The 24741-nt window shown below is 40.4% G+C and overlaps 4 protein-coding genes across 4 annotated transcripts; 2 read left to right on the top strand and 2 right to left on the bottom strand.

Annotated features, from left to right (window-relative positions):
- Positions 1 to 736: 736 nt before the first annotated feature.
- eif3a (eukaryotic translation initiation factor 3 subunit A) lies at positions 737 to 12093 on the bottom strand. The gene is made up of 22 exons (XM_088421396.1): positions 11942 to 12093; positions 11350 to 11540; positions 11130 to 11266; positions 10871 to 11034; positions 9995 to 10194; positions 9641 to 9849; positions 9384 to 9555; positions 8604 to 8708; positions 7607 to 7705; positions 7394 to 7510; positions 7095 to 7280; positions 6542 to 6889; positions 6366 to 6470; positions 6185 to 6298; positions 5981 to 6103; positions 4988 to 5141; positions 4620 to 4801; positions 4325 to 4404; positions 3694 to 4262; positions 2304 to 2418; positions 2028 to 2227; positions 737 to 1503 (listed from the first exon to the last, which is right to left on the bottom strand). Exons 1-22 carry the CDS (start codon positions 11988 to 11990, stop codon positions 1322 to 1324), a joined length of 3801 nt encoding a protein of 1266 aa, XP_088277522.1. The 5' UTR covers positions 11991 to 12093; the 3' UTR covers positions 737 to 1321.
- Positions 12094 to 12866: 773 nt separating this feature from the next.
- On the top strand, positions 12867 to 17456 carry dennd10 (DENN domain containing 10). The gene is made up of 9 exons (XM_088422151.1): positions 12867 to 13126; positions 13308 to 13504; positions 13577 to 13656; positions 13746 to 13894; positions 14148 to 14259; positions 14342 to 14442; positions 14895 to 15002; positions 15100 to 15194; positions 15290 to 17456. The coding sequence occupies exons 1-9, from the start codon at positions 13081 to 13083 to the stop codon at positions 15455 to 15457; spliced, it is 1056 nt and encodes a 351-aa protein (XP_088278277.1). The 5' UTR covers positions 12867 to 13080; the 3' UTR covers positions 15458 to 17456.
- Positions 17457 to 18004: 548 nt separating this feature from the next.
- sfxn4 (sideroflexin 4) lies at positions 18005 to 22196 on the bottom strand. The gene is made up of 14 exons (XM_088422152.1): positions 21006 to 22196; positions 20830 to 20895; positions 20700 to 20756; positions 20591 to 20617; positions 20426 to 20480; positions 19844 to 19869; positions 19708 to 19761; positions 19561 to 19623; positions 19384 to 19452; positions 18985 to 19075; positions 18615 to 18730; positions 18468 to 18553; positions 18284 to 18401; positions 18005 to 18212 (listed from the first exon to the last, which is right to left on the bottom strand). Exons 1-14 carry the CDS (start codon positions 21042 to 21044, stop codon positions 18135 to 18137), a joined length of 945 nt encoding a protein of 314 aa, XP_088278278.1. The 5' UTR covers positions 21045 to 22196; the 3' UTR covers positions 18005 to 18134.
- On the top strand, positions 21451 to 24739 carry prdx3 (peroxiredoxin 3). Its single transcript, XM_088422154.1, has 7 exons — positions 21451 to 21571; positions 22576 to 22666; positions 22779 to 22920; positions 23625 to 23760; positions 23940 to 24043; positions 24325 to 24490; positions 24585 to 24739. Exons 1-7 carry the CDS (start codon positions 21536 to 21538, stop codon positions 24633 to 24635), a joined length of 726 nt encoding a protein of 241 aa, XP_088278280.1. The 5' UTR covers positions 21451 to 21535; the 3' UTR covers positions 24636 to 24739.
- Positions 24740 to 24741: the final 2 nt, after the last annotated feature.

The raw sequence follows: 24741 nt of genomic DNA, 5'->3' as shown, positions 1-24741 counted from the left end.
GTGTTAGAATTTGAGTATTATATCCTGTAATAGCAACTTGAATGTCAGCTATGAGGATTAATAAATAATAGAAATTAAGATAAATACATTTATCTTGGTCTAGTATTAAATTCTAATTTAAATTGCGATCGTTAAAGTGAAATTTTAAATCGTTGTTTTGAATAATTATTGGCAATTCAAACTTTGTATTGAATACATTTCTCCCTTAAAAAGCTTGTCTTTGCCCGTATTCGCTTGAGAAAAACTCCCGCTGCGCTACGTGGAGCTTTAGCGACCTTTGGTGGCTGCACAGTATAAGGACATTAGTTGTAAACTGAACAGTAATAGTAAACTGAACAGCTCAAACGGCATTTTCACCTTTTCAGAAAACACGTTCTTAGCAATCATAATGCTATTTACATTGATTTTGCTTAAGCATCACATATTGTGTTGTGTACATTGAAAGTGAGATACACTTGCCATTTAAGGTAATGGGCTAACAACGAAGATGGCAAAATACTGTTTAACCCCTTAAACTTTTGAAGAATACTTGGTACTTCACAACAATGGAGTTTACAGCGTTATCAAATATCTTCACAGTGCCTGGAGATGGTGTTTGCCCTGCCTGATTTTAATGAAACATAGCATAATTTTGAATGACATTATATTACCTGTAAACTGCAGGGGGTAAAATATTTGATAAAAATTATTTGTGTGCAGGTGTCAACCATGACTTTTGACAAAAGGATAAAACGAGTGGATGTCAAACATTTTTAATAAAGGCTGTATCTGTTCACATGCAACCTTGTGTTACACCATTATCACTGCGGCGAGAGAAGCAGAAAGTCTATTAGCTGAGAGAACCTTAATATTTGAAGCATACACTTCAAAATGGATATTTAATTCGCTCAACACGTTATATCTGAGACACCAGATGACTCAAGCAGTTGACATTTGTTCATGAGTGCCATCATACAACATCAATGTGAAACTTAATGGTTTAAAAGAGGCAGTTGGTGATTCACTGAGTTTGCATTGAGAGCTGAGGTTGATATATTGTCCAATATACTAAGGTAACATTATAGCTGACACTCCTATTGACTGGGGGTCGTCCTGTCGACGCTGATGTTCGCTTGTGACCTCAACTTTCAGAAATCCTGAAAGTCAATTAGTTGTTAAAAAGGATAGCCGTCCCCGGGAAAATAAGAGCGTTGGCATCAAATTTGAAAATCAACAACACACAGGAAGTATCTGAAGCTTAAGTTGAGCTAAATAAGGGATCTGTTATCGAAAGCTAATCTGTCTTCCCTCGTTTTGGGAGCCTAACGACGGATGTTGGGACTCAGCGGCGGACAGTGGTCCAGCCATCATCATCAGTCTCATTCTTAGTGCGACGCACATCCTTGTCTGCACGCCAGTTCTTCTCTCCCTCAGCATCTTTGTCTTGCTCGCGCTCCCTCTCCCGTTCCCTGGGCTTGTCTCGTTCCTCGCGCCGGTCTTCACCGCCACGACGCCAGGTGCCACCTGGACAAACGTGATTGTTCATTGTCAACTAGGTCTATAACGTAATAGATAAGCACTACTTTCAAAAGGTACTTGACGCCACCTACTGGCTTCAATTTGAAATGTGGCTCATATTCTTGGGACTAAAGTCCCTTGCCATTTATTGCCACCCAGTTTTACACATAAGATAGAGTAATATGAGACAGCGACATGGTTTAAGGTCACATCTATGCAGTTTGTCAATTGCCAAAAGGATTACAGAACCAACGGATCAGATTATACATGTTCATAATGAGCAGGAGTGATCCAAATACAGCAAAGATTATTTATATATTCTACTACATATTATGTATATAAGTTGTGGAAGTGAGGCATTGAAAGTATGCGACCATAATCACTTAGTTTTGTTTCTGTTGCTTGGAGAGAAACAGTACCATGGCATTTTTGAATTTCTTTATAATTATTCTATTTTTCCAATAAGAGCGCACCTCTAATAGGTCCATATGCATTGTGATGTGGTAAGGGAACAAGAATTGTCTGTTTACCATCATTTGGCTCTTTTGGTGGTGCTCTTTGATTATCATCACGACGATCTCTGTCACGTGGTCGGTCGTCACGTTCCCCGCGACGCTCATCGCGGTTCACGCGGCGATCGTCGCGCTCACCGCGACGGTCGGCTTCCTCTTTGCGAGAATCTCTCCACCCGCCCCTGCCTTCGTCTGATCTCCTCCAGCCATTATCCTCTCTGGAAATGCACAACACACTGTTATTTGAGTTGATTATCTACACAAACATATAGTTCTTTATTCTGTTGGCACCACCTTTGACGGTCTCTGGGTCGTTCCTCTCTCTCGTCTTCATCTTGGTCATCATTGGTGCCACCACGAGGAGGCCCCCAGCTCTCTTCCCTAGCCTTTTCCCGCTCGCGCCAACCCCCTGTGACACGAGACATTATCTAGTCATTTTATCGAAATTAGGTAGAGTGGAACCAAATGTAACCCACAACTAGATCTATGGACAAATTGGGTGACAGACATGTGAGGTCTCGCAGTGAAACGCCACAACGAAAGGAGGGAAGAGATTATGAGACCGCCAAGCCTCACGAACACTAGCCACCTATGAGCTCTAGGAACAAACGGCTATTGGGCAGCCGTGATGGCTAAAGACTACTGGCTAGTAAATGTGCTCATGTTCATGAAGGAACTATGCTGCCTTGCTGTAAAGATAAAAGGTTTATTTATTTATTTATTTTTAACTTGTCTTCTTGTGTGTGCCTGTATTAGGTGCCTTTAGGGGGTGAGAAATATACATTTTCTGTCTGTGCTAGTTGTATTGTGGCTAACATAAAACATACTGAGCCATTGCACAATGATTGAGTGGCGAAGTGTTATTTCTTCACAAAGAGTTACACTTAATAAATTCTCCAATCATTATTTTAACCACACATCTATTAAAGTAAACATTACTTCATTTTGTGACTGTATTTTAAAAACAGCTGGCTTAAAATTAACCCAAACACCAGTCAAAAAAGGACAGACCCAATATTTGGGTCAATTTGACCCAGCTTTTTGGTTTGTTTTACACAACCGAATTTTTTACGTTTTTGAAGTTGTTCTGTGCAACACAAACCTAAAAGGAGGGTCAAGTTGATAAATTAGGTTGGTCCTTTAATGTTTATTTTTTTTAACCCTACAGTTTCTAGGCTTATAGAATGTGAACTAGATTAATTGCATTGTTTTATTTCTATTAATTTCTAAGAGATAGGTCAACTCGATTTCTGAAGATTTTAAGCTACTAAAAGAGTCATGGAACAAACTAAATTTGTAGCCCTAATTTCTACCACGTATGGATACAAAGTACAGCATGAGTTTGCTTCTCCAATACATCAAGGAAAGTCAGATGAAATTGTTTGGAAATGTAATGTCTTAGTGGATTGGACGATTAGGCCTGTCAAATCAATGAATGGTCTATCAGATACCAGCTGTAGAAACTCTAAATTGCCAAAATCTTTTAGTAGATGTGTAATAATGTGCTTTGCGCTTAGCAGTCATGTTGATTGTTCTCAAATTGCCTCAGGTTATTTTTTCCATAAGTAAAGTGCATTAAATAGCTGATAAAACACAATCCCAACGTATTATTCAATGCACCTCTTACAATAACCTGCTTACTGGTTTGAACTTTTGTCACTACTTACAAGATGACTGAGCTTACCAGGTCTACTGAGTGGCTTCCAGGGTGCAGGGTCATCGCGATCACGACGCGGACCATCGTCTCTTCTTCTGTCGTCATCGCCTCCTCTTCTGGGTCCCCAGTCATCATCACGCCTGGGACCCCTAGAGTCATCCATGCCCCTGCGAGGACCTCTGTCATCATCAAAGCCTCGGCGGGGACCGCGATCATCATCGAAGCCACGGCGGGGACCGCGATCGTCGTCGAAGCCACGGCGGGGACCCCGATCGTCGTCGAAGCCACGGCGGGGACCGCGATCGTCATCGAAGCCACGGCGGGGACCGCGATCGTCATCGAAGCCACGGCGCGGACCCCGATCATCATCAAAGCCCCGTCGTGGGCCACGATCGTCATCAAACCCTCTACGTGGAGCTCGGTCGTCATCCATGGTTCTGCGGGGCGGACGATCATCGTCGCCACCCCGACGTGAACCTCCATCATCATAGCCCCGCCGAGGTCCTCTGTCGTCTCCGCCTCTACGTAGACCCTCTCCCCGTCGAAATGGATCTCTCTCCTCCTTTTCGTCTTCACGACCTTCTTGCCTCCATTCCCTACAGAGATAGCCAAGGTCTTAGAACGGTACAGCGTCTCACAAACAATGTAGCAAACAAACCTGTCGGGCACGGGACGACGCCACTCTGACTCCCCTTCAGTGCGTTTGCGCCATCCTCCCTCCTCTCTCTCGCCCCAGTCCTGGTTAGAACAACAACTTTCCCTTTTACAATAATGATGGACAGTAAAATGCTACATCGCTAAGTATGTGGGAGGGGAGCAACTATTTTAAAAAAAATTCTCAAAGGCCTCCTGGGTGGGTTTGAAACATACCAACACAATGAACTGGGATAAAAAGTATGTGGCCCATAATTAGTTGGAATAACTGACAAACATGGAGACAAATTGAGACGAACCTTGGGCTTGTCATCTGGGTTTGTGCGTCGCTCCTCTTCACGACGGCGCTCGCGCTCTTCGATCTCCTGCTGACGAGCACGTTGCTTCCGTTCCTGCTCTTCAAGTTTGCGCAGGCGCTCCTGGTACTCTCTCTCCTCCTCCTCTCGCTGCTCCTGCTCAATGCGTTCACGCTCCTCACGTTCTGAAATAGACAAACAAAAAGGCTTCGAGTTGAACACAATTTTGACAAACTACTCCTAAACAAATTATAATGGCTTAAACTATCAAACAAATAAAATGAAATGTTTTGCCAACTTATGATCTAACTGCATGACTACTTAATTAGCCAGCCTCTGGTTAAGACTACTAGTATATAAATGTTCATTACCTTTCTTAAGCTGTTCCTCATGGATGCGCTGTTCTTCTTCCTCTTTCTGGAGGTAGAAAGCTTTACGTCTATCTTCCTTACGTTGCCTCTTCCTTTCCTCCAAACGATTCTTCCTTTCCTCCACCATGCGCTCCTGGAATGCTTTCAGTTTCTCCTACAAGAAGAGTATTCCAATGAGACATAAAAAACAGATCTTGGTGTAAATGAAACAAAGTACATGGGTATTGCCTGGATAAAACATTTGAAATTCCGGTCTGGTAAACTCTATTTGCAGGAAGGTTAAGTCAAATCTAAATTTGTGTTCTTTTCAAAAATAGTTGCCAAATTGTGCTGCCCTGTTATATATGCATATATATGCATGCAATAGTCTTCTCACATCCGTAATATTATTACATAGGCAACATTTTGAGGCCTATACCTTCTCTCTACAAAAGGGCAATCAGGCTCTTTGATACAAAATCAATGATCTGATATCACTGTAAAATCATTCAAGAACATAAGGTTTTCGATTTCAGAATTTTGTGAATTTTAGTATTTTGAAATTATCTTTTAAATGTTTGAACATTTGTGTCACCACAGTTATCTGATCTCACGGTGAGATGTCAGAGTTGTCGCAGGCCAACCACGAGAGACTTGGGAAGAGGGGATTGTGATCTACCATTGTTTAGAATAACTATTGGACAGTCCAGCTTCTGCTGTTAGGGAACTGCACTGTGTAATGCACTTCCCGCTGTACTTAAATTGGAAACCAATATAAATGTATACAAAAAAAAAAAAAACTCACAGTGGCTCAAGTCATGCCAAATTTGTTCGCATTGACAATGACACTTATGAGAACTAATGAAAATTAGCTTAATTTAGTTATACAGTATCTGGCACAATTATATTGCATAATGTTGATTAATGTGCATTGCTCCTTTTCACATGAATTATGTATAAATGTACAGAAATTATTGCACACCTAAAACTAACAAAGGCACAACTTGATCTCACCTCGTAAATGAAGCTACGAGCAGCAGTTATCTTGGATAAAAAGTTTTCCTTGTCCTCCATCATGCGGGACATGCGCTTCTTATGCTCCAAGGCCTTCTCCCGCTCGACTTTCATGTTACTGATCTGCAATAAAATGTTTGTTAAATCTGGAAATCACTAGTATATATTCTGAAGATGAATTTCCAAAGAGAACTTCCAACAAACCCGCTCTTCCTCCTGGAGCTCCCAAAGTTCCATGTCTTTAACACGTTGCTCCTCATACGCCTTTTTGATAAGAGGAATTTCCTCAAGACGTTTTGCCCTCTCAAAGTAGTCAATCTACAGAGAGAAATCGAGAATGCAGTACAGAAAAAAAGTGATAGACCTCACAAATAAAACCTCTCACCTTTTTCTCCTGATTCTTCAGGCGCTCTTGAAGTTCTTTTTTCTCTTTCTCCAGCTGCTCCAATTGCTTAGCCATGATAAAGTCAGGATCCAGCTCTTCCAGGTCCTGCATGCCAAAAGGTATGTTGAAGACATCTTTGTGTATGAAGTGACAGGGCTGTGTTGGTTGGACGTTACCTCAATGTCAATATCCTTGAAGGCCTTGGCTCCAAGTTCAGTCTTCTTAATTTGCTCCAGCCTCTCTCGGACAGTCTTTTTCTTGATCTGCTCGTGCTCTTGCATAATGCGCTCCTTCTCTCTCTCTTTAGCCTCCTGGCGGAGGCGCTCCTCCTCTGCCTTGCGTACCTTCTGCATCTCAGCTTCCCGCTGTTCTAGTTCCTCTTTTTCACGCTGTATGTTCAGGCTTTCCAGGCGCTCCTTGCGCTCTTCTATGGTTTGTCTGCGAGCAAGGATGCGTTGATGGTCTTTGCGGGCATTTTTCAAATAAGCAGCAATGGCCTGCTGACTCTGCTCCTCACGCTCTTGCTAAAAGAAAGAGTATGACTAGTTAAAATTTGCAATGAAGAATTTAACATGTGGCTCATCTGAATGATACTACATCTGTCAAAATGTGAAGGCATCAAAGTCACATAAAGAAAAGCTTTTTGGAAACAGCAAACAAATAAGTGAAAAATTAAGCAGTGCATAAGATGAAGTGGCAAGGCATTGTGCAAAAACAGACTGAGCTCACCAAAGTGGAGGCAGGTTTGATGACCTGCAGGGCCTTGGCCAAAGAGGCAGACATGGCAGTCAGCTGGTTCCTTATTTGCTCAGATGGCATGTTTTGTAGGAAAGGACCAACTGGAGCATCCTCCTTCGTTGAGTAGTTAAGATCTGATCCAAAACTTAACGTCCGAGAGGTGTGGTCGATTCGAACCTTGATAAGAACACAAATTTTGTTGACAAGAGTCCAAACCTTTTCAAACGTGTTTTCCACAATGTGAAGTTAAGTTACTATTTTAAGAACGTGTGATGGAATTGTGACATTACCTGCAGATCACAGTGCCTTGCTGCATCAACAATGGAGCGCTCCAGCTGGAAGGCATCCACGAATGGAACAAGGGAGGCCAGACGGCTAAACTCAATGCTCTGATAGATCTGTGCAACCTGATAGAAAAGGACACCAAGTATAAAACGACTGCAGTAAAGGCACAAATGACTGTAATAATCAAAGCAAATGAAGACAATATATTTTCCAATTACTTGTTGTAGGAGACGCAAGATGGTGTTACTTTGCAGGTGAGGGACATAATGCTGAAGTTCAGGCTCCTTCTCACCTTGGTCTCTCACCCAATTCAGAACCTGGAAATACAACAGTGCAGATATTGGGGCGGGAATGGAAAATCACCAGACGTACCACAAAACATTATATAGAGCGGATTTTACTGTTCACTGTTAAGTAACCGTGGGACAGAGGTTCAGCTCTACGCCCTTGGCAGGATGCTCGTGGATGCATGGGAGTTCAACCAACCAGTCTATGTGTATTTCGTGGAGTTGGAGAAGATGTTCGACCATGACCCTTGGAGAATTGTGGGGGGTGGTTTGGGAGTACGGGGTACTGATGCCCTTGCTACAAGCTGTTCAGTCCCTGTACCATCAAAGTCAGAGTTTGGTCCCCGCAGTCGGCAGAAAATGAATTATTTTCCAGTAAGGGTTGGACTCCGCCAAGGCTGCCCTTAACCTCTATGGACAGATGTTCCTCCAGTCAACAATGATCACAAGCTGTGGGTCATGACCGAAAGAACGAAATCCTTAATACAAGCGGCTAAAATTAGTTTCCTCCGCAGGGTGTTCGAGCTCTATCTTAGAGATAGGGTGAAAAGCTTGGTAATCCGGGAGGGCCTCGAAGTCGAGCCGCTACTCCTTCACGATGAGAGATGGAGTTGAGGTGTCTCAGGCATCTGGTTAGGATGCCTCCTGGACACCTCACTGGTAAGGTGTTTCCATGCATATCCCACTGGGAGGAAGCCCCGGGGACGACCCAGGAGAACATTCTGGGAACGCCTGGGGATCCCCCCCAGAGAAGCTGGACCATGTGGCTGGGGAGAGCCAAGTCTGGCCTTCCTTGCTGCCCCGGCGACCCGACCCCCCATGAGTGGTAGAAATTGATGGATGGAAAATGATATGTATATTTAATTTGGGGGGGGGGTAACTATAACATTACAACAAACTACTACATTGTTTCTTCCAAATGCTTTACCTTGGTTACTCTTCCACTCAGCTTTAAAGGATGGAAGTCCACTTCAAGCCAGTTGTGAAGCTCTTTCACCTCAGGTACTACATACTGCAACAAGTTGAATCTCACCTGGGAGGTACATGAAAAGTGAGATCTACCAACTAGTGGCATAGTTTTCTCTGCTGTAGTAATTCATAGGGGCATTCATCAATAATTTGATATTGCAAAGTTGAAAATATACAAAGACAGAAATGGCTTTTGTCTTACAAGCAGTAAACTGTCATCCGCACAACGCAATAAGGTCGATCACAAACAAATATTCTCAGAGACAAATAATAAATAAAATACACATTTTTCCTTATTGTTTATACACCAAATATCGTTATTTTGTACTGCTTAATGTGTAAACAAAATCAAACAAGCAAATATCACGAGAGGGAATGAAGTAATCACGATTGTTTTTCCATTACTATTTTTTGTAATAAATTCAAGTAAAGTGTTTTTTTTTCCTCAGAAATTGATAATGACTCACTTACTGGTTTGGAGCATAACAATATGGAAAAATGTTCACTATAATCGAAACTATAAATAGATATTCACAAATGTATTATTTTGATTAGATACAAAATATAATCAAGCCTACTTTCATGAATGAATACAGACATTTTTGAGAAGCCACAGTCAGAGAATTTGGATCATTTTTAGCTAAACAATGGCTATAAAAAAAATGATTATCAAAACAGCTGTGAATTCATCAATTAAGTCTAACATCTATCGTCATCGTCATTCGTACAAATGACGCACCATGTCATTGATCAGACTTTGGCGGGTTGGTGGAGCCTGCAAACCCAAAAGGGTTGCCAGCCGGCGGTGCTTTTCCACAATGATACCATCCATGTCCAGCAGCCGAGCGATATCTGTGCGCTCTGGGGTGATGGGAATGGAGAGAGTAGCCAGGAGGACTCTGGTAGACATCCTGAAGGTCGAGTGAGTGGGCAATTATAATTGTGTCGTCTCAACCAGAATAAATCTTGTGCAAATCTGAGAGTGTTAAAAAATACCTCTGCATCTCCTCTTGTGTGAGATTTTTACGCATCTCTCTGGAAAGGTGATAAAGCCGGTGGAGGGTGCAAGCATGGAAAAGAGCATTTCCAGACTTCCAAAACACAGTTGACACCTTGTTGTAGTAGTTGGCCATTAGCTGGGGCTTGGGTGGCTTCTTGGACAGCGCAAACAGACCATGGATATCCTCAACAGCTTTGAATGCTTCCTAAAAACAGAAAATATTTTTACATAGCACCTGTCAGCAAGCAATTTTAAAACATTCAGAGGTACCACAAGAGATTGAGCCCCACCTTTCAAGTATCACGGTATTCAAATTGCACAAGTCTTACATTTTACTATGATAAACTCACCTGCCAGAGTTCCATGCTTATGGCACTGTCAAGCTGCACCAGGCGGGTCTCCAGGTGCATGGACTGGCTTTCAGGATTGTTTAGGTTGATGGCAGTGCTCTGATTGTGGTGTCGCTGAATCTGACCCAGATGCATTCGCAGGTTGTCACATAACTTGCGAAACTCTGCCTTTCTGGTGTACTGTAGGCAAAACTTGAATGCTGCAAAAAGAAAATGATGTCAATACACAGGATATCAATGAGTTTACTTCAAAATGTTTGGAGATAAAACAAAGCCCTTGAAGCAGAAATCAACAAAGCTCCAAAAATTGAACACAGTATCCTTATTAATGTCTTGTAAAATGTATTATCTATAAAAAGAAAATGATGTCAATACACACAGTGTCAATGACTTTACTTCAAAATGTTTGGAGATAAAACAAAGCCCTTGAAGTAGAGATCAAGAAAGCTCCTACAATTGAACACAGTATTCTTAATAATACTTCGTAAAGTTTATTACCTATCTCAAGAGGCTGCCATGTATACTCATACTGGCACTTGCTCCCCACCAAATTTGACATAAATGCACCCAAAAACCTTACTTTGCGAACATGACCAGACCCAGAAAAAAGATGAGTCTTTATGTAATACCCGGTGACAGCGAGTTGTAGCACAAGGCAAAATGACAGTCATCAAAATGGATGAATACAACAGATATTTCTGCTTAGGTCATACTCTCCAAAAATAATATTGATATCATGTTTAAATTTGTGAGGTGCATATATCACTGTATATGTGGGTGACTTGTCATCCTCTTTAGCAATAGTTACAAACTCACTTAGCAAGAAATGCACCAAAATGAAGAGGAAAATGTGGCTTAAAAATTTGCTTTAGATACCTTGTTGGGCGATGTCATGATAAAGGCGCTCCACTTTGGAGTTGTTTCGGAGAAGGTCCAGGCACTGGCGGTAAGACTCCCACAGAAATTTCACCCACGGAGTGAGGAGCAGACGATCTGTACGATCCTGAGTGTCCTCACCACTCACGGCACTCAGGAGCACACTGAAGGTATGTAACCAAGCCCAAAACAATAAGAGCTTAACTATTTAGGAAGATCTAAGGGACCAACACTTGCACCATTTTGCAAGTTCTCTCACCTTTCTGGAGTCTGGATGTTGTCCAGATCCTCAATGTCCAGGACCATCTGTTGAGACTCCTCTTTGGCGGTTTCAGTCTTGTCCTCTGCCAGTTTCAAGTAAGCCCTAACCACATCCTCTAAAGATTTGATATTCACCTGACAGTCGAAAGAAAAACACCTTAAGCCCTAGGGATCTTAGACAGGAGGATATATCTGATGGACACAGCAGTGAACCTAACCTGCTGACAGATGTTTTTGTACTGGTAGAGACCCTCCTTTGCCAGGTGGCTCTTGCGAAGATCCACGCAAAGCTCCAGGTATTTGAGCATAATGGGCTCGTGGATCTTCTGCCATGTTCGATGTTTCTTGCTCTTGATGACATCGTACAGAACATCCAACGCAGGTTGCTTTTTGCCAACTTCCAGAAATTCTGTATATTAGACGAGAACAAATGTGACGCGTAATCAATTTAACAACTCGACAGATAGGCATCACTTTTCGTTAAATAACACAATTTCTTAATACGCAGCTGGGCCCAATGCGGCGACACATTAGCATAGACTTCGTCATTCATACATAAAACAAAGCAAATGACAATTTGTCAAGGCATCATCCACTTCCACTGTCGAGCTCCCGGGCTCGATTCTTATCAATACACGAGAGCGGCCTTGCTCGTTCACTGCCTCGGCTCAGACATTCACGGTGACTTCTTCCGCGCAATTCGCTAGCTAGCGTTAGCATTGACGTTAGCATTAGCACCGCTTTCGGTGACGAGGCAGCTCCAGGCTACCGGTCCGTTAGCATCAGCTACTACAAACTATTTCTACTCACCATTCGCTCGTTTCAGAGCATTCTCTGGGCGCTGAAAATACGCCGGCATTTTGATGGCTCGTTTGTCAACTCAGATCAGTGAACTTATGTGAATTTTGAAAGAATCCACCAGTCCATCCAGGCCACGGGTTCACGCAGGGAGACGGTGGTGCCTGAGAAAGGAAGCACCTCGTGAGCGGCCTGCTGAGGTTGCCAAGTCTGTCTGACCAAATCCCCCATTGAAATTACAGTTCGCATGTACGACATTGAATTTACATCGAAGTGATCACAAAACACTCAAATCAATGCGTTCTTAAAGAAAAACACAGTACATAACACTTCTGTATCAGTTACAATAATTAGAGTATTTTTTGTTAAATGTTTGCAATTTAAATGCACATTGGCTTTGGTATTAGGTATACTTACACTATATGTTACAGAAAATTCGACTATTTTAATAGGTCTAAATAACAAAGCGTTTTTTTCAAACGCGTTTCCTACGATGGTTACGTACAAACGCTGGTTTATAAAATCTGGCAACCCTGAGTGACTTAAAATTCCCGTATGCACACATGTCGTGGGTGCGTATGCACATACGGAAAAGTCAAAATGATAAGGTTTTAGTTGTGTTAGATGTTGATTCCATGCCAATTCGTAAAGTTGAAAGATATCAAATTTCAAGTAATTGAAACGTTGAACTGGATTGCTGAAAATCTCATTCTTGAAGAAAATGAATATGAATAATTTAATCGTGCTGTTGAAAAAAATATTGGCCAGACTGACATTAAACATCTGTTTAAAAAAAACAAATGATTGGCCAGGCAAAAAAATCGAAACAAAATAAACAAAACACACACACACACACATCAGGACTTAGCGAGAAAAAGCGTATTTCACAGCCACACTGTGATTGGTTACGAGTAGATTGTCAGGTCACCTGACCCGGAAAAGGAAGACTAGAAGCAAAAAAAAGTGGTGACAGTAGCAGTAACAAAAACAGTGGAAAACTCTAAATAGGGTCTTATCTCATTATCGATCATCCATTTTGAGCTTTTTACATTTAAACACATTTGGCGCTCTTGGCTTGCGGCTCCGTCTTGATGTGAGTTTTTGTCCACTTCCCCAAGTAATTTATAATTTGAATTCTCCGGGTATGGAATATGGCAGCGACTGAAACACAGTGCATGAAAAGCGTCGGATTGATTGGTAAGTTAAGTTCTCAAGACGAAGTTTTATTTCGTGTTCTTTTTCATTGGAGGTTAGCGACTCATGCAGACAATTTGTGCTGTAGAATCACATGATTGCAGTGTGAACCAAATTGTTACAAAAGCAGAATTCGCCTGTTCTGTCTTGGTGCTTCATTCTGTGCAAAATGTCTCGTCCCCAGAAAAGGACGTGAACGGGGACACACTGTGGGTGTGGTGCTATCCCTCGGTGAGCTCAGAACTTAAACAAGTTCTGCTCAGCAAGTGCTGCCTGACACAGAGTAATGAGGATTTTCATACATTTGTATTTGGCCAATTCTGTCGCACCTGGTTTTACATCAGCACACTGGAAGTACAAGAGCCTTCCCCTCTAATCAAGGTACTCTAATTTGGCATAGCTGTTGCTTTTCTTGCTTAACTTTACAGTAGGTTGTGATGCTCCCCTTCCTAGGTTTCTCATTTGTCAGTGGTAGTTACAGCAAAAGACTTCAACCCGGAGAAATATGCTGCACTCAATCGAATATTGTGCAGGTAAAGTTTGCAAGCAATAATGTTATTGAGTTCAAGTTTTGCACAATCTGAAAGGATGGCTTTTAATGAAGCTTTGGCTTATTATTCAGGATGTACATCAAATATGGCAGTCCAGTGAAAATGATGGAGGTCTACATCACTGTCCTCACAAAAGGTATTTGCCAAAGTGAAGAGAATGGCTCATTTTTAACCATGGACTATGATATCCGCAAGGCATATCTGGCAGGATCAATCAAAGGTAAATATGTGAAATACTCTATGACTTCTGTTTCATTTCAGTTGTAGATCGTCACTTTATTTCAATTTGTAGTGCTGTAAATGATGAGTATTTTCTGGAATAAGATGTCGGCTTTAACTAGAATTGTTGTTAACTAGCATTGTTGCTCCCATTACTTGGTTATAACACACAAAAAAATCATCTCAAGCTATAAAAGGACTTCATAAGACACACCTTAGTCTGTACTTATTTTACTTTTTTTTTTTTTTATCAGATGTGGTGTCCCAGTTTGGCATGGAGACTATTATCCTGTACACTGCTGTCATGCTAAAAAAGCGCATTGCTGTCCACCACCCTCGAATTGAAGCCTTATTGGAGTTCACTAGGAAAGTAATTTAATTATTTGATAATAGTGGTAAATGTGTGGTATTAGGTGTGCATATTCATACTTTTAAATTCGTCCTTTAGAGTGCTTCCTGCTCTAGCTTGGCACAGGAAAGATTGGTCCATTCTGCATCCGTATGTGCACATGACTGATACTGAACTGGAAAATCTCAGTAAATGCCCAGGTGAAAAACAATCCTTTTATCCATCTACAGGGAAAATATTCTCAAAAGGAAGGTCTAAAAGGCTCTCCTAACTATGACAATACATTATAGTCAATGAAACACATTCATACAAGACCTTCTATGGCCGCAAATGATACACAATTAACAAACAGACTGACGAGCCTCTACTTGCCAGCTAACAGCCATCTCCATACACTTCAGCCTGTTTGTTTGTTTATTTATTTTAAAGACAATCGGTAATAATTTGACAAGTCAGCTGCATGAGCTGAAGATGTAAATCAGAAAATAAATAATTGTTAAGCCTCTAATTATTTATACTCTGGCATTCATAATAACGTATAGATACCAAATTATGAACACAATTTCTCAGTAGACATTAACTGTCGTAAATTTATTGTTGGTTTGAGTAGTCTATCTTGAGTAGATTGTGGTAGACGTTCTTTTTTCTACAGGGTACATTGCGGGATTTGTCGATCCAGAGGCGAGAAACAGATCAGACCTGTTTGATGTGTACGTGAACCTCCCCGACAGCACCATCATTGTGTCACAGAGTGCTAAAGGTGCTGTAAGCTTTTAAGTAATATAACAGTACTGTGCTTCTGAGCATTTTGACAACACTGAGTGGGAAATAACAATAAATGAGATGTTCCAATACAGAGGCTATGGTGATGGGGAAGTTACACAAGGATGTTGGCCATCTTATTGTCCAATCTGCTGAAGACACTGAGAAGTCAGATAGTCAAGTCATTAAGGTGAGTGGTTTTTTTTTTTTTTTTTGCCTATTTGTAAAGCTGTCCCTAATGGAGACAGTTTCCCCAACGCCTGACAGCAACACTCTCAATTGCAGGACATTTCTTTGAAGACCAAACAGATTCTTACTCATTTGGGGACCTTGGCCGATCAGTGTGAAGGCTCTAAAATTACTCTGGACCATTTAAAGCAGCAACATTTCCCTCCAGCGACAGAGAGCTTCCTGTTCCATCTGGCTGCTGCTGAGCAAATTTTACGGATGTAAGACTTTTTATAAGATGTAACAGATTTTCAGATGCTGTCCAAAAGGGTGGGTGACATTTTGGGCACGCCTGTCACTTAAACAGGCCCTGATTATGACAGTAAAAGTATGCCATGCGGCATTTAATTTTTTTTTTAATCAAGTAAGTGACCTCAATTTACAAGACCGCTTGCGTGGCTTTGTTTTAAATCTTAAAAGTCTATGTGCCTCTTTGTTATATGTCATTCACATCATTCCCAGAGGGATAACATAGTGCAGTAATCAAGTAGTTCCATACAAGGAATTCAAAAAATGAAAACTTTAAATACTTAATATATAATAATAATTTGTCTTTCATTAGCATATTGTAGAATACCCCAAAGATCAAGTATTACAATACTTTTTTTTTTTTTTTTTAAATTGCAAGTCTGTTTTAAAGGGGCCGTAACCTGAAAAGTCAACGTTTTGGAGCTTTTAACCATGTTCCAATGTTGCTATCTCCCCCTGAAAATATTATTTTCCTTCACTGATACAATATCTAAGCATTCCTTGCTTATTCTGCGCTCTCCTACCTACCCCGTCCGTAAAGATGAAAATGGCTTGAAGTGCAATTCGTATCTTCCCAACACCTCCTCCTACTGCCTATGTATGAGAAAATAAACGCTGACCTTATCCATGTCTTTTAGTTTCATTTTGGATCTGGAGCTGAGGAGGAGAGATTTTGCACTGAGTAGCTACTGTCAAGTAAACAGCAGTGTTTCATTTAACTACAACATGTTACTGTAGAAAATGAAGTGACCAAAATGTTTGTATGGGAGCACACAGCCAGACAATCAACATCAGTAGCAAATAATTCCCCCCCGGGTGGAATTATTGTTATGAATACTGGGTTCCCACAGGGCCACTCCACATTTTAATGTCATTAAAATGCCTGTATTTGGCCTCGTTATTCATGGTATAGTCTCAATCATCCGCGTGCCTCGGGATGAGCAGTCAAAATGATGAATAGATGCAAGTTTCCATTCAATTCCGGCCGGCATTGAACCACATACGTCATGAAGGGGGCGAAGCAGCTTTACGGTAAGGTGCGGTCTCTGTAAACGAGCCGTTTTACTTCCTGGTTAGAAATATCGGTTCCATGAAACTCATACTTAATAAATCGCCAATGTGCCAAAACGTAATTTTAATGCACATATTACACTGTGGAAGGAATTTCAATGTCATGTTACGGCCCCTTTAAAGGGACACTGTGTAAGATTTAGACCGTTTTTCATTAAAAAAGAATAAATTAAATGATTGTAAATTTTAAAAACTTGCAAATGAATGTTCTTCATGACCAACAGTATGTTTTAAATATAATCATAAGTTTAGGTATCATTCAATTATATCACATGGGGGGTAGCACTTCTCCGGTGGCAGCCATGTTTGTTATAGCTACATTGGTAAATGCAGCCCCTGCAGCAGCTCCTGCTGTCCGTAATGAAATACAGTATGGTCTAAATCTTACACACTACACTTTAAGGGAGTGGACTCTTAAAAAAAAAAAAAAAAGCCTAAAAAGACAATGAAAGCATATTCATCAAGGAAGTACTTTTATCACTGAAGTACCAGTATGTGCAGATCATCTAACACTAATTTGTGCTTTTGAAAAAACTAATTGACACTGTTGTCTGGCCATAGTTTGAAATCCTTTGAAAAAAGTGCGAGCTTACAGACAGTTTGAAAGGTTAACAAGCAGCTTAGAAATGAGTTACTGAGTTGTTTATTTTTACATATGATGCAGTGGCAGGCAACTCAGATTTGTTAAAAGAAGTGGTTCATTGTCTGTTTTGGTTCTAATGTGTTCTTAAATTGGTATTAAGTGCTTGTGTTGTGGGGTATAATAGCCAGAAAGATGGTTAACCGCCTCAGTATTTCATTCCATAGTGCATGAAAATCATGATGTAACATTGGAGTATTAAATGTATTTTTATGAAAAGATGTGTATTTGCCATAATTTATATATTTGTGTGAGTATAATCGGGTAGGTAGTTTTTTTTCTTCTTGTTTTCAAGTGCTTGGCTAAAGGATAGTCTAAAAATGATGAATTAAGAAGAATTAAGTAATTAATGATTTAAGTACCAAGGTAATTGATTAGGTACTTTAACACTGAATTGATTACTTTAGTTGCTAAAAGTAATTGATGACCAATTACTTTTGCTAATTATGTACTAAATGGATTACTTTGTCATAAATACTAAAGTAATTGATAACTTCACCACCAAATTGACTAAATGTATTATTTCCAGACTCCCTGTAAGCTAAACTCTTGAGAAAATTGAAAAAGATATGAATTAGTATCTGGGCTCTAATGTTTAAAGCATAGGTGTCGAACTCCAGTCCTCGAGGGCCGGCATCCAGCATGTTTTCCGGTTTTCTTTCCCAAACACACCTGATTCAAATGATTAGTTAATTAGCAAGCTCTGCAAGAGCTCCAAAATGATCCCAAACATTTGAATCAGGTGTTTTTGATGGAAAAGGTTTGAAAACATGTAGGATACCGGCCCTCGAGGACTGGAGTTCGACACCTGTTGTTTAAAGTCTTAAAAAAAATTAAAATGTCTTTAGAATTAAGTGAATACTGAGAATATTCATTCCGTATTTATAAATGCGTCGTTAACAACAACAACAACAATGTTATGACTAGTCCGAGCCAACTTGCTCAAAGTCCTCTGTGGTAGAATAACTGATTTTCGGTCACCTTGGCCTGTAGGTCTTCGTCAACATTTTCTTTCCTTATCTGGAACATAAGGTCAGTGTAAGCTGAGCTCATGTGAATAAATTCAGTAGAGAAGATGTGCAGAATCTTACCGTTCCCAATTGAGGGTAGAGACTGAATGAAAGTGGAATCATCAGGCCGAGGACAAATGCTACACTTATGTGACTGATTGGAGAAACTAGAAAAGTATTCTTCTGGAAAAATCTAGTTCTGCAGGAGAGAACTTGTTTAGTTTCCCAACTATGCCAATCGGTTTATTCTTGTTAGTCAGCTGACCTCTTCAAGAGTGAAACGAGGAGATTGGGAACAGCAACAGTTGTACCAAATAGTACTGATCTTGACAATGCCGTTTCCATCACAGCCTGATAAACAAATGCGATAGTGTTAACATGCAACATGTTGCATTGACATTTACTCTATTACCTTTTTTGCCGCAGCCTTAGATGTGCCGACAGAATTCCCATTGGAGTCGAACACTTTAATACCAGTTTCACATTCGTCCCCTCTGATGGTATACACGTTGAGAAAAGCGACAGCAGCTGGCGGGACAAGACATGTTATGCTCAGAAATGAATTATCATCACTGTCGAGCACAAGCCTGAGTCCAAATTGGGTCAGTTTCATATTTCAAATTGATACAATTGGCAGTGCCCTCATGCTTAAAAAATGTGTTAAAAATGGTTTGCTTTCAAAAGAATTGTTTCTCTGAGAAAAAAAAAACGGTTTTGAGGATGAAAATTCATCAAGAGCAATGATATTTATCTAACTGTTTTCATTTGAAGAGATGACAAACCTGAAAGTGGGACTGGTACGATCAACCTGAAGAAATTTTGGATGAGTAGACTTCTTATACGCAGTCGGTTCACAAAGATTTGAGGAAGGGCCTTCAACCAAAAAGTACAACAAATTATAATATTTTGTGCATATGACAGAGAGAGGTCTAACTCACTCAAAGATAATTATGTTGAATTCTGAAAAATGGTCGAAAAATAATTCAGCAGTTTATTATTGTAGTTGTGGTTTACATTAAAATTGCACAGCATCATAACGGCAGTTTTATGCTTCATGAGAGGTTTGTGACGCATGTCTTGCACACTATTTTTTGATTCGTATCTCATGAAATTGTGAATGTGCACCCAATGATGTGGTCGTGACTTTACAGTTGATGTAGCAAAATAACTATTGTACATACCCCCACACAAGCTGCATATGAGACTGTTCCTGCTATCAAGAGAAGCTGCTTCAGAGATGGCGTCTGACCCTGCAGATAAGCAAAAAGTGCAAACTCCTCATTCATGAGTGATGTGATTGCAACTGTCGAGGCAGAGCTCTTATATGCAGTCACTTCATCTACTCTAATTTACGTTACCTGCTCTGAGGAGCAATTTCTGTTTGCATAGTTGAAACTGGCAGTGTAACTCTGTAGTAGAAACTGAACAAAGGCATTTCACAAAGGTAAATTTAGTGGTATGTAACACAGATAAGAAAAGAGAGTTTCATGGAGTGAATCTCATACCTGCCAGAACAAGGCTGGTTTGATATTTATGTGTGGCAAAAAGCCACCTAGCACCTGAAAATAGAGACAATTGTAATATTCCTCCAAGAAGTACCAGACTATAACTATGTGTGTTATGATTGGAGGACGGACGTACCAAAGGTACTGCCATTGGCAAAAATGCTGGGGGAAAAATAAACAAGCAGTGGCGTAAATGCCAGTGGAGCTACTTCAAAAAACAGCTTTGCAACATGTGCCTCAATTAATCAAGTGACGGTTTATTTGTCATCCATAAACACTATTGTACCCTTCAGATGATTTTTGCAGGGCTTTGTTAATTTGGTCACATTGAAGGGCTTAAAAATGCAGGACTATTGATAGACTTACTGTTATCAATATCGTTTTTCATATATACTGTACTGTATATGGATCATGACCAGAAATGGAGGACATTTTACATCCCACCCATCAAAGTTTAAATAATCCACATACAAAATACCCAAAAATGGACTTTCGCAGTAAATGTACTTGTTTTGAGACCAAATCCGAAAAACTAAGAGAAAAGAATGCTTGAAAAAAGTTGTTAAAATACCAAATAAATCTGTAAGACTTCCTAAATTGACCTTTTTCTCCTGTCCCGCACTCTGACCACATGTGTACTGACCACATTGAATCTCAAATAAAATCAAATGTCTTTGTTGTCGTTGTTTTTTTTTGTTTTTTTTTAAATGTACTTTACCTGGAGGTCGGAAAACTAGTGGAATCACGGAACCGGTATCGGCATGGATGGATGACTGTTGAGACAAACTGGATGTCAAAACATAAATTTATATTTTGAATATATTTTTTTTTTCTACAGTCAATTTAGCAGCCAAAACAGGTATGTGTTTCCTGTCTCACTTACAAGGGAGATTCCCCATGCGTGTTCATCCTACAGGCAGAAAAGGCAAACAGAAATATTGGTTGTCTCCACTGTGCTCAAAAAAAAAAAATCAAACACGAGCGTTACTAACCTTTTCATTGAAGTTTTCTCCACTTCCAAGTTTGGTGTGGATTTCTTGTATTTCTGCCTGAGTTGAACAAGATTATCTCTCAGTTGACCTCTGGTGACACATCACTGTCCATAGCACTAATGATACTCACGTCTGATGCGAGCAAAAAAGATGGATCCAAAAGATTCACCCAGATCTTTAAACGACTCAATACGGACTGCAATGAAAAATTATACATGTTCATCATTAGAAATATTTCCACTGTCAATACAGCATAGAGAAACAATATATCAGGTAAACATAAAGAAGCTTAATTTGGTTACTTACCCCTCCATGGCTCTTCCAGTACACCAAATTGGCCTCCATCACGTCAGTAATGTTATTGTTTCTTGTAAAGGGCTTCCGTTATACAGTATTTGCATTTCAGACAAGCGCTTGCGACAAGTTGAGGTCATGCTGGACTGACTTCCGTGTTCAGTCACGTGTTCATATATTTGTTCAGGGACAGTCGGACAGTTGAGAACTACACACATCCATGTTGAAAATGAAACGTTGAGCTTGAACACCGTGTCAAATTTTGTACACACGTTTTGTTTTATAACATATATTCAATTAATTGCGAAAGATATAAAGCCGCATATTTCGAATACCATCTAATCAAAATTGATCTATTTTGAGTGAGCACATTATTTTATCGTTTCATTTTATTTATTGTTTTATTTATTTTGGTTGCATGGACATTTGTGTACCTATAAAACAATAACGTGTTCAATTCTCACCGGTGAATAACTGAAAATTATTAAATCAAGTATTACAGCAATAATTAGCCCAACCTCCTTCTTCTGACATCATCCAAAATGGCCGCCAGCATTGGAAGACTTTTCAGGACCTCTGTGAGTTTACAGTAAATTGTATCGCACTGTGCGTTTGCAGTCAGTGTACATGTGAATAATATTACTAGATATGCATATGAGGAATGTGTGGCAAGCTGTTTTAGTCCGTGCTGATATCCTGTGTGTCGCGCGCCCATTTGGTTTCGAGACAGAACGTTGATCTTGTGGCGCATGTTCGTGACCTCTTCGCGATTGAAATTCATTGTAGCTTTTGAAATTAACTCCAAATTTCACTGCTGTTGTGGCTTTTGGTGTTAAGGACTCGCGGGAATAAAATTCGGAATAATGTTTGCGTTTTCCTCCCGACTTGTCCCTTGATCAGTGGTTACGAAACTGAAACGAACTAGAACCTGCGCAGGTCTTAAAAACACAGTTGACCGTCAGTACCAATATATATATTTTTTTGACAAAAGTTGTCATCGTTCGCTTTTATTTATTATTATTACTATTATTAAGATCGTTTTTTCGCGCAGTTGAACGTCATAATTTTCCTCTTGAAGTCTTGAACAAATAGCAGGCACAGTACTACAGTTAATGCAATATCGCGTTCCAAAATACTTGCTGAATTTAGATTTTGTTGATGCTGTGGTCCTGTGCAGCCTTCTGGTGAACAACGTAGCCTGGCTTTGCGCAAAAGCCTGCTAAAGAAGCGTTTCATCAGTGGTGGTTGTAGTACTACTAGCAAACCCTCCGCTGCGCAATTTGTCAAGAAACAGATCCAAAAGCTAAACCATATAGTTGTGACTAATGATGTCAGCTAGTTTAATGCTAGAGTATAACGCAAGAAATTAATGAAAACTGTTAATGCCCATGAAAACAAAACGGTCAAATAGATAATTCGACAATACTCACAGGCATATACTGTACGCTCTGTTCTTGGTGGGAACTATGACTAATTGGATGTGAGATTACAGCAAAATAAAAATGCACGATAGAAGATGTGAAAAAGGTTGACCAACACAGTGAGGACGACACACGAGTGTAAACTGGCTGTCATTTCTCAGGCAAGGGTTGCAGTAGCATGCAGGCAAGGGGTCGCTGCAGCCGAACGACTTGTATCTGCTCCTGCACTTCAGAGAGCCTGTTTCTCTACCAGTATGTATGAAAGTCATCTTCCAATATCTGCTGAAACCACTCATCAAAGTAATCAGATTTAGAACATAGTAGTACACAGTGCTGAAAGCGAGTAACATGTTCATTGTCTCAGGCTCTTGCAGATGGATCCCAGCAGTTACTCAACCAGCACCTGCTTTTAAAGCCACAGCAGTCTACAACGGGGAATTCAAAGAGATGAGCCTTGCTGACTTCAAGGGCAAATACCTGGTCCTCTTTTTCTACCCACTGGATTTGTGAGTGCCTTTGACACCCTTTGACACATTTCAAAACATCCCTTGCTTTCTCTTGCTAATGCCCACTAATTTAATAAACATAAACAGAGTGAAGGATTCGCTTGAACTACTAAATTAATAAATGGGTGCTGATAGATCTTTAATATAGAAAGTGCCTGAATTGTATACATGAATTAAGGGCCGGTATATGGAGAATTTTCACAATTGTCTGGCTATGTGCTCCCAAGCACACAATATTGCCACTTTGCCATTTTCTCCAGTAAAATGTTGGAACTAATGAAATGTTGCCATTTACATCCAACTCTGGAACCAAAACAAAACTAAAAGCCGTGTATGAGGTCTGTGAGTATTTACTCTTGCCTGGGTGTTACGAGGGCTTGCTACCGTCATTAGGCCTCTCGCAAGTCATTATCTGCTTGGACGGGGACCATGATGAGAACACAGAATAAGCAAGGAATGCTTGGAAATGCATCAATGAAGGGAAATAACACTTTGAAGGTGATTAGGGTGAGAAATCAAGTGTAACAAGGTTGAAATCTCCAAAAGGTTTAACTGCCTTGATACAGCCTCTTGAAAATTTTTGGTTCAAAGTATGTTTACTGGCCAAATATTGCACAGTATGGACAGCATGAGCCGTAAGCAGTTGCCTTAATTATGGACAAAACTGTAAAATGTATTTTTTGTGTGTGTTTACTTTATTGTAGCACCTTCGTATGCCCAACAGAGATCATCTCATTCAGTGACAAGGCAAATGAGTTCCATGACATCAACTGCGAAGTAGTGGGTGTGTCTGTGGACTCCCACTTCACACACTTGGCATGGACCAACACTCCTCGCAAGGTAGGCTCACTTGTGGAATATGACATTTTGTCACAAGCTTTCTGACGCACTGCTGCAGAACAATTATCTGAAATGACAAGTACACCCCTGTATGAGTTGGGGGAAAAAATGTCAGGTTAAGGTAACTGACTCATGACATCAGGCTTGTAGCCTGTTGTAATTATGGTTTTGTCTGGCAGGCCGGAGGCTTGGGCAGCATTCATATCCCTCTGCTCGCTGACCTCAACAAGCAGATTTCCAGAGATTATGGTGTCCTGCTGGAGAACCCTGGCATTGCTTTGAGGTATTACTGGCCTCTTATTACCAGATGAATCTTTATGGTGAAATGTTCTAAACTCAAGTAAACGGCTTGCAGACCTCTTTAGACGCAGTCTAATCAAAGATTCAGTTTTTTTTTTTGTGTGTGTGTCATGCATAGTAACACTACAGAATGCGATTCGCATCACTTCCTTGAGCAGCTTACTTTCCACACAATAGAGCAAATAATAAAGTAGGCAAACAGTAATCGGGCAATAAGGCCACTGATAATGAAGAACTAATTATTTCTCATGAATATTCTTTTAGGGGTCTGTTTATCATCGATCCAAATGGTGTGATTAAGCACATGAGTGTGAACGACCTGCCAGTGGGTCGCTGTGTTGAAGAGACCCTTCGCCTTGTGAAGGCTTTCCAGTTTGTGGAGACCCATGGGGAAGTGTGTCCAGCTAGCTGGACCCCCAAGTCACCTACAGTAAGTGGACATGAATCCAGCCTGCCAGTATTAACCATTTATGAGGAGATACTTTCTGAATTTCTAACGCATTATCTTTTTCCTTTGATTTCAGATCAAACCAACTCCTGAAGGATCCAAAGAGTACTTTGAGAAAGTCAACTGATTGTAAAGCAAAAGTCCATATAAATTACATTTAGAATTAGATTTAATACACTGTCATGGACTAATATGCAAATAAAAGCTATTAATGGAGGGAAAAAATAGTAACA

The sequence above is a fragment of the Hippichthys cyanospilos genome, chromosome 8 (assembly GCF_059441005.1).
Source record: "Hippichthys cyanospilos isolate Australia breed blue-spotted pipefish chromosome 8, RoL_Hcya_1.0, whole genome shotgun sequence".
NCBI lineage: Eukaryota > Metazoa > Chordata > Actinopteri > Syngnathiformes > Syngnathidae > Hippichthys > Hippichthys cyanospilos.
This window is presented reverse-complemented; position numbering and strand designations above follow the sequence as displayed.